Here is a 13,953-nt window from a genome sequence, read left to right as displayed (position 1 = left end):
GGCTGGCAGGGATGTTGGTGCATTCAAGGCTTGTACATGAATTAACTGTATAGTGGGAGATCCAGCATGGCTGCCTGCAGAGACTGGGGATGGGGCTGAGCACGGGGAGTGCAAAGTAAAACCAGACAGTCTGGTCCTAGCTCTACCACTCAGCACCTGTGTGCCCTCAGGCAGGTTACCTAACAGCTCTGCTCAGTTTCTTCATCTGTTTAAGTATGTTAGGGATGGCAATCTGCCTCACGGGGTGTGGGGAGAATAGATTAATATACAGAAAGACTACAACAACCTTAGTGCTCACTACTATTAATACTACTTTATATCATTCTGTACTGTCTTATTAACTCCATCCTCTCCTGCCACTAGTCTAGAAGCTATGTTCATTCACCACCCTGCCCTCCCATATAGCAAGGGATGGTATGTAACTAAATTTTGGCCAATTAGCAGTGAGGGGAGTCCCCTGGGGGCTTCTGGGAGAATATTTTTCTCCTTGAAGAGCTTTCTCTCATTTCCCTAGAACCCCCGTCCCACATATAAACGCGTGCGCGTGCGCGCGCGCACACACACACACACACACACACACACACACTTTCTCCCTTTGGATACTGCAGTATAAAGGTACGATGCCTGGAGCTCCAGTAGCCTCTCTGAGGCCTTGAGGGGAGTTACTGCCTGAACACCAAGATGGTAGAGACAGAAAGAGTCCTCAGGTCCCTAATAACATCACCAAGCCACCAAACAACCACAAAGCCACCTTCCTCCACCAACAGTAAACATCCCTTAGACTTAAGAGTTGGGTAAGATTTATTGGCTGGGTTTTTGATTAATCACAGATGAGCACAAACTGATTTGTGTCTTGTTCTTTCGTTCACAATAAGCATATATTACTTTTGTAAATTTAGTAAGTCCCCCAAAAAAACTTCAGAGGAAAAAACCCCTAAAACCCCAAAATAAAATTAAAATTTGATTCAATTTTAAAAAGAAAAGAGATAAAAATGGCAACACACGCAGCACAGAATTCAGCGCACACTAGGCCTTCAGTAGAAGGTAGCTGCTGTGGCTGTGTGCTCATCAAAGGCAGGACCGAGGTGGGTCTGGAAGCCGGAAGATCACTGAGGAAAGAGGGGGAGTGGGGGGCTCTGAAGAAATCACCAGCTATGTGGAGGCTTAGTGGTCTGAGGTGGGGTCAGCTGGAGCCAGGACAGCAGGAACAAAGGAGGAACCAAAAATTAGAAACAAGGGGTAAGACCCTAGTTAGAGACAGAAGCACATCCTGGGAGGCCGAGAACATTGGGGTAGACCAAGGAGTCTCAAGGACAGGTGAACAAAGAAGGGTGAACAAGGTGTTTCTCTGGAGCATAGGAAGAAAATATCAACTTCCCGTTATGTTTGGTTTGAAGAAAGAGAAGAGAAGGGAAAGAAGAAGAGGAGAAAGGAAGGAGAGGGTGAAAATAAGAAGAAATTAAGCTTTACTAGGCATACAGAGACACACACAGATGGACTACAGAGAAGCCCTCTAGTGCCCCTCAGCCGCAGGTGCCAGCATCCTCAGGCGCTGGACCTAAAGGCTAAAGGACCGACACGGGCGCCCTCTCCTGTCCATTCAGCGCATTGCAGCCTGGGCAAATTGATTCCCGGGGACATTCTCAGGTTGCAAATCAAGTCCTCACACCAGGGCTTCTTAAAGAGTCCTGCTCAGAAACCAAGGACGGAAGATTTACCAAGGCCAGCACGAGAAAATTCCAACAAACACCTCTGCATATGAAGGGTGGGAATGAAAGCTGAGCAGGGGGGTTAAATTCAGCTGACGGCACACTTCTCTCATTTGGTCTGTACCTCAGTTAGGACTTTGCCAGCTGTGACAGCCAGCCATGCACAAAGAATGTCAAAACGACCCTCAAAGATGGTTACAGGGCTTCCCTGGTGGCGCAGTGGTTGAGAGTCCGCCTGCAGATGCAGGGGACGCGGGTTCGTGCCCCGGTCCAGGAGGATCCCAAGTGCTGCGGAGCGGCTGGGCCCGTGAGCCATGGCCGCTGAGCCTGCGCGTCCGGAGCCTGTGCTCTGCAACGGGAGAGGCCACAGCAGTGAGAGGCCCGCGTACCACAAAAGAAAAAAAAAAAAAAAAAAAAAGATGGTTACACTGAGAGTTTCCAAATGCATTAACAATGCCTGTATAAGAAAATATTTTTAGTGAGAACAAAAACATTTGGAGGGCTATGAATATATAAAATAAAAATTTTATTATTAAAATATTAATTTCAAAAAATAAAAAATTTCATCCCCTCCAATTTTTGAATGTTTTTAAATGCACGTAATATATGTCAGTACTATTCATGACTCCTAAATAACTATGTATGCACATTCATATCACACACGCACACACGCACACATTCATACTAGGGGAGAGTTGTCAGAACGTTTCCTTAATAGGAGGGCATAAGAAAACTGTTTGGAGGTCACCAACAGCAGCCCGCTGTCATGTAACATAACTGATGTGGTACTCTGGAGATTATAAATAGACTCCAGGGAAGTGGTTTTCAAGCGCTCATGCACACGCGGATCCTGTCTGGAAAATACTGAAAATAAAAATGGGGACTTCCCTGGTGGTCCAGTGGTTAAGAATCCGCCTTCCAATGCAGGGGACACGGGCTCTATTCCTGGTCAGGGAACTAAGATCCCACAGGCCGCGGTACAACTAAGCCCATGCACTCTGGAGCCCGCACACCACAACTAGAGAGAAGCCCGTGCACCCCAATGAAGAGCCCGCATGCCACAACTAAGACCCAACACAGCCGAATAAATTAAAAAAAAAAAAAAAGTCCCTGACTTCCCTGGCGGTCCCGTTGTTAAGACTCCATGCTCCCAACGCAGGGGGCACGGGTTTGATCCCTGGATGGGGAAGATCCTTCATGTTGAGTGGCACAGCCAAAAGAATAAAAAATAGATAAAAAAATAAAGTGTCCAGCCCTTCCTTCCCCAGGTGGACCAATCAGGATCCTGGGCAGCTGAGGGGAGCACGCCACAAAGCTCACATTTTTCCCTTCAGGGCATCTACCTTTCAGCTCACCAATCCTCTTAGCAGCTATATTTAGTCTGGTGTTTCTTTAGTTCTGTCGAGCTCTGAACTTCAGTTGTACCTGTCACTTCTCGAAGTTCTGTTTAGCTCTTTTTGCAACTTCCTGGTGATTTTTGATTGTACTCATTCATGTTTTTATATCTGTCCTATTTTATCCTTTTCATATATAAACAGAGCTATTTTATATCCGTATCTGATCATTCCCACATCCACAATGTTTGCGGGTCTTTTTGTTTGTCTGTTTGTTTGTTTGTTTGTGGGTCTTGACCTGCCATATTTTGTGTCTGCTGACTCTCGATCATGGTGCCTGCTTCTCTGTCCGGCACGTAATTTTTTTTATCATGAGCTCATATGTGCCGGAACTCTACCTGAAGGAATTCTCCAAGGCCCAGGCAGAGGGTGGGGCTCCTCCAGGGAGGGTTTATGTTTGTCCTGGCCAGGTACTTAGGGGCACACAGATCCGGGTTCATTCTCAGCCTACTGTTTCCAGGACCTTCCAAAGAGTATAATTGAAGCCTCAAACCCAGATGAGGGACAGTCAATTCTCAGAGGAAAACTTTTTCAATCTCTACCTAGATGTAAGGCTGTGTGCCTTTGCAGGATGGGATTTTTTTTAGTGCACACTTCCCCTGAGGGGTACCTTCCCCAGGACCTGGCTGTTCACAAGGTGGTCCTCTGTCCCCAAGGCCATGTGAATCTGTCCACGTCCCCAGAGCACCAGGAGGCTTCAGCGCTCCCTCCCCTCCTTGGCTCTTTGCTCTCGCTTTCTCCTTGCTCTGGGAGGAGTCCCTTTTCTTCATTGCACGTACAACCATGCATTTCAAAGGATGCTTTAAATATTTTAGGAAGCATTAGGTCATAGGAGGCTCTCTACTCAGCCATATTGCCCTCTCTCTGTTTGCCTTTCTCACTTTTCTTTACTCCAATCCCAGCTTCTGACCAGACAAACATAATAATTGCCCCGCGCTAGTTAGAAATGTTCATGGGAGAGCCCAGACCCTTCTGCTTGTGGTAAGCCTGAGGTCTGACTGAGGAAGAGGGACCAACGCCACCTAGAGGCCTGAAGTACTGACTGCTTGGCTGCAACAGGCCACCAGAGAAGGAATGCACTAGAAAGTTTAGTATTAAGATGACGATGATGATCAAAATAATAATGGTGCCTGATATCTCTACACATTCAACAAACAATTATGCAGCACTTAAGAGTCAGGCACTGTTTAATGCTTTATGGATATATTAACTCATGGAATATGAGTTATAATGATATAATTTACAGATACAATTTAACCAGAGAAGTTAAATAACTTGCCCCGGAAGGGACTTCCCTGGTGGCGCAGTGGTTAAGAATCCTCCTGCCAATGCACGCGACACGGGTTCGAGCCCTGGTCCAGGAAGATCCCACATGCCGCGGAGCAACTAAGCCTGTGCGCCACAACTACTGCAACTACTGAGCCTGCACTCTGGAGCCCACGTGCCTAGAGCCTGTGCTCCACAACAACAGAAGCCACCGCAATGAGAAGCCCGCACACCACAACGAAGAGTAGCCCCAGCTCGCCACAACTAGAGAGAGTCCGCAGACAGCAACAAAGACCCAATGCAGCCAAAAATAAATAAATTAATTTAAAAAAAAAAAACTGCCCTGGGGCCACATAGAAAATGGCAGAACTGGGATTAACATGTAGGCAGCTCAGCTCCAGAGGCCGAGTTCTTGACCACTCCGCCCCACTAAGTTACTGAGTTCACTTTAAGTCACTGAACTTAGAACGTGCCAGGCCTGCGCTGAGGGTACTCACGCACGCAACAGACCCTCCCATCAGACCTATGAGGTGAGTGCTATACCATGCAGAGGAGGAAACCGAGGTACAGAAAGGCGGGGTGACTTGCGCGGGACGCACAGCAAATGGCAAAGCGGAAAGCTGAGCGCAGGAAGCCTTTATCTGGAAGTAGGGTTTCCAGCCTCTGGACAGTAATGCCCACATATGCTAAGAAGAGATTATCACAGCCAGCACTAAAGACCAGATGCACATGCTCTGGGCCAGGCCTTGATATCCACTGGCTCTTGGATCCCCACAAGAATCCTGGGAGGTGAGTTCTATCATCACCCTCATTTGATGAACGTGGATTTGGAATCTCAGAGAGGTCGAGCTGCTTGCCCAAAGTCACACAGCTCATTAGTGGCTCCAAGATACCAAGCCAAGAGTATCGACTCTGTGGCAAACTGCCTCTGGTGACTGTCTGCATCACGCCCTGTGCGGTCCCCTCTCACACTCACTCTGGTCTGTGCCAGAGCTGCTTGGACTGATAGCGTGTTCTGGAAGTGATGCTGTGTGGATCCAGGCCCTGCCCTTAAAAGGCCTGCGGCTTCTGCTTCTTCCCTCATGGAAATCTAGCTCCTGGGGGCCCTGAGTGACCATGAGAGGCGAGACCACGTGGAGAACAGAGGTCCTGAGACAACACTGAGACGGAGAGAAGGAACTGGCCATTCCAAGATCCCAGTAGAGCCTCCTGATGACTCCAGGCCCAGCCACCCTCTGACTGAAACCCCCTGAGAGACTACCTAGCAAGACTGGCCGAGGCCCAGCTGGCCCAGTCAAGCCACGAAACTGTGAGAGAAAAATGGTCACTGTGTAAAGTCCTTAAACTGTAGGTCAGATTGCTTTGTAGCAAAACTGAAACCAACTCCAAAGCCAAAACTTGTAAGAATGACCACAGAGCTAAACTCTTCTGAAAAAATTATCCCAGCAGCCTGAATGAATCGTGTGGCATATTAGTTTCCTATTGCTTCTGTAATAAATGACCACAAATGCAGTGGTTTAAAACAACACACAGTTATTCTCTATAGTTCCAGAGGTCAGGAGTCCAAAACGGTTCTCACTAGCCTAAACTCTAGGTGTCAGCAGGCGAGAGTTCCTTTCTGGAGGCTCTAGGGGAGAATTTGTTCCCTTGCCTTTTCCAGCTTCTAGAGGCCGCCTGCATTCCTGAGCTCACGGTCCCTCCTCTATCTTCAAGGCCAGCAGGGTAGCAGCTTCAAATCAGTCCCTTTCCTGTCTCCCTCTTTCACCTATAAGGACCCTCGTGATTACACTGGACCCACCTGCATGACCCAGGCTACTCTCCCAATCACCAAATACCTGAGTCAATCACATCTGTAACGTCCCCTTTGTTGTGTAAGGCAATACATTCAACAGGTGCCTGGGATTAAGATGTGGGCATCTTTGGGGGGGCCGTTATTCTGCCTACCAGAGTAGCAAACTGGAAAAATGACCAGTGTTCTCCAAAGGAATAAGCGGAAACCAACTGGACTTTTCCCACTGCCCAGAGACCTCCCACAGTTCCCCTGGCAGCATCAGCAGTGCACTTTGCATGAGTGGCCCCAACCTTCCTGGCATCACCAACCTCTTTTATCTTCTCTCCCCCAGAAATCTTTGTTGAAAAAGATCTTTGTCTCCCCGACACAGTGCATCATCGATGATTTATGCTTCTTGCATCTACTGTTCTTTCCCAGGAAGAAACACCTACCCCTCCGGCCCCTACTGTGAGGAGACCGACAGCTAGGTCTACCCTACTGTGTCAAAAGAACCTTAGCCAGGGACTTCCCTGGTGGCACGGTGGTTAAGAATCTGCCTGCCAATGCAGGAGACATGGGTTCGAGCCCTGGTCCAGGAAGATCCCACATGCTGCGGAAGAACGCAACTACTGAGCCTACGCTCTAGAGCCCATGAGCCACAACTACTGATCCCACATGCCACAACTACTGAAGCCTGTGTGCCTAGAGCCCATGCTCCCCAACAGGAGAAGCCACCGCAATGAGAGGCCTGCCCACTGCAACGAAGAGTAGCCCCCGCTCGCCGCAACTAGAGAAAGCCCGCGCACAGCAACAAAGACCCAACGCAGCCAAAAATAAAATAAAAAATTTTAAATAACTTAATTAATTAAAAATAAAAAGTGTGAATATGAGAAGTCAGGGCATACCAACGTCGAAAAGCATCTCCAACCAAACGTGTCCCCCACTGAGCCCCTGGTACTTTCCGTCCAGCCTGCCCCTCTTCCAGTCGGCCTGTCACACCCAATCCACAGGAAATCCTGCCGCCACTACCTTTCAAACAAATCTACTGCTTATTCATTACTAAGGGGAAAAGGAAAGGTTCTTTTAGCAGTCACCACCTTAACCAAGGGATCCAAGGTACCTCCACAAATGACGGAACAAACAGACATCAGGAGCCCCCTGAGGTGATGTCCTTAGGTGTTCTGTGGTGTTCCTGCCAAATATGCTCCACGTGAATCAAATCAGAGGAAGCAATCAGAAAACCCCAGATTGCGGGACACTACGGGACAACTGGCTTGGACCCTTTCCAATGTCAATGTCACAAAAAACAAGAAAGGACAAGGATACTGTTATAGAGGAGGGCCAGCAAACTTTTTCTGCTACGGGCTACAGAGCAAATATTTTAGATTTGTGGGCCATGGAAACCCGACTCTGCATCCACAGACAATGTACAACGAATGGGCAGGGCTGTGTCCCAATAAAACTTTATTTACAAAGACAGGCAGTGAGCCAGATTGCCCAGCCTGCTGTAGATTAAAGGACACGAAAGAGGCATGATTATCAAATGCAGTGCATGATCCTTGAGCTGACCCTAGGTTAAAAATAATAAACAGCTAAAAGGACATTTGGGGGACCAGACTATGAGCTATATATTAGATATGAGCTGTATATTAAACAATATTGTCATCAATATTATTGTTATCAATGTTAAATTTCTCAGGTGTGACACTGGTTCTGTGTCATATAGAATGCCTTTGTTCTTAGAAGATACAGACTGAAGTATTTAGGAGTTTAGAAGCATGTCCAAAACTTACTTTCAAATTGTTCAGAAAAAAAAAAAGATTGTGTATATACATTCATACACGCATACATATATGGTGTTGAAGACAAAGCAGATCTGCTGAAGACTAGTAAGAGATGAACTAGGTGTTGAAGGGCATATACCTGATGACCATACCATTCTTTCTTTCAACTTTTCTCAGGGTTTGAAACTTTTTTTTTTTTTTTTTTTTGCGGTACTCAGGCCTCTCACTGCTGTGGCCTCTCCCGTTGCGGAGCACAGGCTCCGTACACACAGGCTCAGTGGCCATGGCTCACGGGCCCAGCCGCTCCGCGGCATGTGGGATCTTCCCGGACCGGGGCACGAACCCGTGTCCCCTGCATCAGCAGGCGGACTCTCAACCACTGCGCCACCAGGGAGGCCCCAGGGTTTGAAATGTTAAAAAGAAGTAGTTGGGGAAAAAATTGTCTCTGGGATCTGACCCCTCCTCCCCACTCACCTCCCACCTGGACTGCTGTAGTCATGTCTTCCCTGCATCCACGCTCACCCTCTGATTGCTAAAAGGATCCTATTAAAATCGAACTCAGATCCCATCCGTCCTCTGCTCAGACCCTCCAGTGAGTCCCATCCACTCAGAGTAAAGCCAAAGCGTTTGTGGTGGCCCACAGGCCCTGCACGATCTGCCCCCTTCCCACCACCTTCTCGGCCCTCAGTCTCCACTCGGTCTCACTGTTCAGCCACACTGGCTTCCTCGATGCTCATCAAACAGGCCAGGCGCACACTCACCTCAGGGTCTTCACACCTGTGGAAACTTCGGGCTAGAAAGCTCCTCCCCCAGATGCCCACACTGCGTGCTCCCTCCTCTCATATTTTCAGTGAGGTCTCCCTGGTAATCCTATCTAAACTTCACAACCGTCCCCCAAATACTCCTCCTCCTGCATCCCTGACGTTTTCTCCAGAGCAATTAGTGCTATCCAATATCTAACTTTACATTTTAACTGTTTTCTTTATTGTCTGGCTTCCCCCCATGCCAAGAACGCAAGGTCCCCTGAAGATAAAATTTTTTACTTTTTCTTCTCAGCTGTAACCATAACATCTACACAACAGCCACAACTCAGTGCCGTGCACTGACCTATCACTTTACATCCATTACTCCTCACAAAAACTTGATGAGCTAAGTGTTATTTATAGCATAAATGCATATGTAGATATACACAAAATAGGAATAATAACGATGTCTACCTCATAATAATTGGTGAGGACTTAATGCTGTGACGTTCTCAGCAGACTGCCTGGCACAAAGTGAGCGCCCATTAAATGCCACTATTATATAATACTCACTGTACAGAGGAGGAAACTGAAGCTCAGAGGGGTTAGTGACCTGCCCAAAATCACCTGGCTGAGAAGGGGACGGGGTGCGTGTGTGTGTGTGTGTGTGTGTGTGTGTGTGTGCCAGATTGGAACCCATGTCAGTCTGACTCAAGCAGCCACTTTCTAAACCACAACGCTGAGACACATCACAGTGCTTGGGAGAAAGACAGAGGCAGGAAACAGGCACCAGCTCTGGGAATCCCGAACGCAGGATTTGAGTCAGCCTCTGGCACTAACTCCACGAGTGACCTCAGCAATTCCCCTCTGCTCTCAGGCTTCAGTTTTCTCTTCTATAAACTAGGGGAAGTCATTTCCCCTCCCTGACATGGGGACAAAAAAGAGTGTGAGGCTCAAATGAGAGAGCTTATATGGAAGCACTTCAGAAACTGTAATCCAACACTTCTCCGTTCTAAGATCTGCAGCTCTGGCAGAGGACCGACCAAACACCAAAAGACCAGGAATTCCAAGCCCTGGAAAGCAAATTTTAAGCATCCAAACTTGTAAGGAAAAAAAGTGTGCTCCCTGTAACCATTTGGCCTTTGCGCATGCTCCTCCTTCGCCCTCAACATCATCCCTGTCCCCGTGTTGTCTGGTGAGACTCTCCTCACCCTTCAGTTCCCAGCCCAGAGGTCTCCTCTGCCAGGAAGCCCTCCCTGAACCCCATGTCAGGTCAGGCGTCCAGTGGGATCCCCCATGCAAGCTCTGCCCACTCTGGGTCGTCACCTTGAAGGATGGGTCTGTCCCCACCTGACTGTGAGTTCCTTGGGGGCAGAGACTGGGGCTAGCTTGATTCCTGCTGTTTCACCATCACTGCCCAGCACAAGGCCAGGTACAAAGCAGACGCTCAGTAAACACTAACTAAATGAAGTAACAGATGGATTACTGGTGGTTCCCTGACCCAGCAAATTACGTTAAATGTCCATACTTTGTGCTCCCACAGGCCCACAGCACATAGATCGCCTTTTGACAGTAGCTCATAGTTTGAATGTTTACTATGCCCTTCAGATCTCAGCTCAGGCAGCCCTCGTCTAGACAGCCTTCCTGACCCCACGCCCCCGGGTCAGGAGGTCTTTCTGAGATCTGGAGTTCACACCGTCCTGACCACTCTGGGGTGACAGTGATGGGTCATAAATGTGGCTCCCAGACCAGAAAAAGCCAGCATGGTCTGTCTACTGAATGAATGGACGAACAAATACGGAGTATGGGTGGATTAATGAATAGATGGACAAATGTTCACTCTAGTTAAAATTACTCCTTTAGCCGGATTCCCAGGTCACGCCCCCAGACCCCAGACTTCGCCCCGAGCCACGCCTCTACCCAGGCCTATTTCCCGGAGTACAACTGGGGCAAACCAATGAATGTCCTAAACGGATGATACATAAGCACCTCTCAACTCCCAGGACGGGAGGGAAACTGAGGCACGAGGTGGAGTCTTCAGAGCGAACCCTCCCACGGATAGTCTGGCAAACGACCCCACTTGGTCAAATGACCGGAGCTCCGGTCTCCCCTGGCTCCTCTCAGCCCTGGAATGCCCCGCCAAAATCGCTCCCATTCCCCAGGTTATTGGTCCGTCTAGACGTCAGTCTCCACGCGCTCTTTTCCTCTATTGGCTAGTATTCCCAACTCAAGCGCGGGCGCCCTGCCCCGCCCTTAACCCCATGCCCTTTCTTACTATTGGGCTACCCGCATGCCCCTCTCCCAGGGACCATCCCTACTGGCTGAAAGACTTTGCCGGTTCGGGTTGTGATTGGTCATGAACAGAAGTCCACCTCCTGAGCAACCACCTGAAAGGGGTTAGAGAATGGGAAGGTTGGAGGGACGTGGGGTCAGACTCACGCTGAGCTGGCGGGAGGCAGATATAGGTCTTGAAGAACTCGCTTCGGCGGGCGGCTTCCTTAATGCGGTTGGCAAGCGGCTTGCTGACCTGCCGGATGCCCAGGTATAGCAGCTTCGCCATAGGGAAGGCGCCCACCACCATCTTGGCGGTTGCAAGGGGCATGCGCAACCTTGCTGACTGGGAGGGGCGCCTCCGATCTCTCCCTCCTCCCCCGCCCGCTCGTCGCTGTGCGTGCCTACGTACGTGCGTACGCCCTATTGGGAACTGCAGGGGCGCTCCGTGACGACACCACGTCAACGCTGACGCTCCGACGTCCGTTCCGATGAATATGCAAATATACGGCGAAAGTAAGTGTCAGAGGGTGGTGCCGTTAAACGGCAGCTCGCGGAGCTTGCGTGGGTTCCCACGCCCGCTTCGGCTGACGTCACCGCCCTCCTCCGTGACGTCACACACCTGGGTGGCATCTCCAAAGGAGGAGTCTTAATTAGTCCTAATTAGGGCTAACGAGTCCCAAATGCACCTTTCCCCCCCGCCCCCGCAGTTTAGAGCTCTCACTGAGCGTAAGAAACTGTCCAGGTAGTCATACAGACCTGGATTGGGAACCCAGCTCCACTGTTTACTTGCTGTGTGTGACGAGTGACTTAACCTCTCTGGGCATCAGTATTCCCATCTACAAAATGGGAATCATAAGAACACTTACACCTTGGGACTTTCCTGGTGGTGCAGTGGTTAAGAATCTGCTTGCTATGTAGGGGATATGGGTTCAAGCCCTGGTCTGGGAAGATCCCACATGCCGCGGAGCAGCTAAGCCCGTGCGCCGCAACTACTGAGCCTGCGCTCTAGACCCTGCGAGCCACAACTACTGAGCCCGTGTGCCACAACTACTGAAGCTCGCGCACTCTAGGGCCCATGCTCCACAAGAGAAGGCACCGCAATGAGAAACCCGGGCGCCGCACGGAAGAGTAGGCCTGCTCACCGCAAGCAGAGAAAGCCCCTGCGCAGCAACGAAGACCCAGCACAGCCAAAACTAAATAAATAAATTTACTAAAAAAAAAAAAAAAAAACACTTACCTTATTGGGTTGTTGTAAGCCTTGCATGCAAATTTTGAATATAAAAACATAGTGAACTATGTTAAGAGCTTAGAATGGTGCCAATCACCCAATAAACAGCCCTTATTACTATACAGGTATTAGCATTATTATTGCTAACTCCAGCATGAGGACGCATTTCATCTCCAGAAGCAGCTAATCCAACCATTTCCCAAGTAACTGACAAACTGAGACCCAAAGAGGGGCCAGGAGAGTGGCACAAGTTCCCTCAGCCAGCAGAGGTTGATAGCCCAGCATCTTGGCTAATAAACTATACCGTTCTCAAGCAGCCCCACTTCCTCCATTGGGGGGCAAGTGTCCCTAGGGAGCTGGCTCAAGAAGGAGTTTAAGGAAGTGTCCCAGACTGTCATCCTTTACCCAGCAGGGAGCAAAATCATATAAACAAGGTCAAGAAGAGGTTGAGAGAAATTTCTGGATGGTGGAGTGCTGATGGGTAATTGAGAGATTCTCGAAGAGGCAGAGGAAGAGGGGAAGTGCAAGGAACAGAGAAGCTGTGTACAGGAGGAAACATTCAGGACACAGAGTTGGGGGACCCAGGGCTTTACTTGGCATCCTCTCGGACTCCCTGAGTGTCCTTTGTCACTTTCCTGGCCCTGATGGACTTCCATTTCTCCATCTGTAATGATGATACTGACATGTGTGAACCTCGATATTCTAAATTACTAAGAATGCCAAGACTCCATAAAAACAACTTCTCCCCAGGACCCTTTCTGGGCTAAAGATGTTAAGGAGCTTGGGACCATTCAAGGTCCATCATCCACTAGAGACCTCCCCCCCCATTTTACTGACTGACCAACTGGAGCCAGAGGATGACAAGGGTTTATCCAGAGTTCCAGAGGTAATCAAGATGGAACTGAGGCTGGGGTTTCTTGAGTCCCAGCCCAGAGTCTTCTCCTGATCCCTGGGAGTGTTAGCCTGGGGCCTAAGGACCTACTCGGGGTGGGGGTGGGGCGCTGAGGTTCCACATGATGGGTTTAGGAAGCTTCCAAACTTGTACATGATTTTTTTGTTTATAATTCACTATTGTTTCCTCAGCTCCTAGAACAATGTTTGGCACATAGTAGGTGCTCAATAAATATTTATTGAATGGGAATGAGCATTTGGTGGAGGGGTAGCATGCAGGCTTTCATCTGATTCCCTGAGGGGACTGTGTTCAGAAAGCTTCTGTTCCCCTACATCTCCATCCCAGTAGCTTTATAGCAGTGAGACAGGGTGGGAAAACTACCAGCCCTCCCTCCCCGCCCAATCCCAGGCCTCCCTCTTTTCTCTTCCCCACAACACCGAAGACCCAACTTCCTGCATCTCAGTGACCCACCCCTCCTCCTGCAAAACTATTTTCCTCATTAAGTTCATTTTTTTTTCTCACTCCCCTCCTCCCTCCTCTTTCTTTCTCTGAGAAGGGTTTCCAGGAAACTCTTCTGGGAACCTCTGGGGCAATGGTGTGTGTGTGTGTGTGTGTGTGTGTGTGTGTGTGTGTGTGTGTGTGTGTGTGTGTGTGTGTGTGTGTGTGTGTGTGTGTGTGTGTGTGTGTGTGTGTGTGTGTGTGTGTGTGTAGGGAGATCTTCACATCTCATCAGGAGCCTGGAGCCTGTTACACACCCGTGGGGAGGAAGGGAGGGAGATGGGCTATCAGAAGGGGCGAGGCCTGTCCAGAGCTGTGTGTTTCCTCCTGCTCTCCAGCCTAGTTCTAGAAGGACAGCCATTCCTGGTTGACCCCTGAGGGCCAGGGGAGGGAG

General features: G+C 49.3%; 1 protein-coding gene and 1 long non-coding RNA gene across 3 annotated transcripts in view; one reads left to right on the top strand and one right to left on the bottom strand.

Moving 5' to 3' along the window:
* OPA3 (outer mitochondrial membrane lipid metabolism regulator OPA3) overlaps positions 1 to 11,269 on the bottom strand; it is a 67,202-nt gene extending 55,933 nt beyond the window's left edge. For both annotated transcript variants that reach the window (XM_067718704.1, XM_067718703.1), the window contains exon 1: positions 11,107 to 11,269. In XM_067718704.1, the coding sequence (XP_067574805.1) occupies positions 11,107 to 11,269 (163 nt within the window). The remainder of the gene's footprint in view (positions 1 to 11,106) is intronic.
* A 51-nt stretch (positions 11,270 to 11,320) lies between these two features.
* On the top strand, positions 11,321 to 12,289 carry LOC137214643 (uncharacterized). The gene is made up of 2 exons (XR_010938969.1): positions 11,321 to 11,454; positions 11,860 to 12,289. It is a non-coding gene; the product is annotated as an uncharacterized lncRNA (long non-coding RNA).
* Positions 12,290 to 13,953: the final 1,664 nt, after the last annotated feature.

This window comes from Pseudorca crassidens, chromosome 20 (assembly GCF_039906515.1).
Source record: "Pseudorca crassidens isolate mPseCra1 chromosome 20, mPseCra1.hap1, whole genome shotgun sequence".
Lineage (NCBI taxonomy): Eukaryota > Metazoa > Chordata > Mammalia > Artiodactyla > Delphinidae > Pseudorca > Pseudorca crassidens.
The sequence above is the reverse complement of the archived record's forward strand: the minus strand, read 5'-3'. Positions and strand labels throughout refer to the sequence as shown.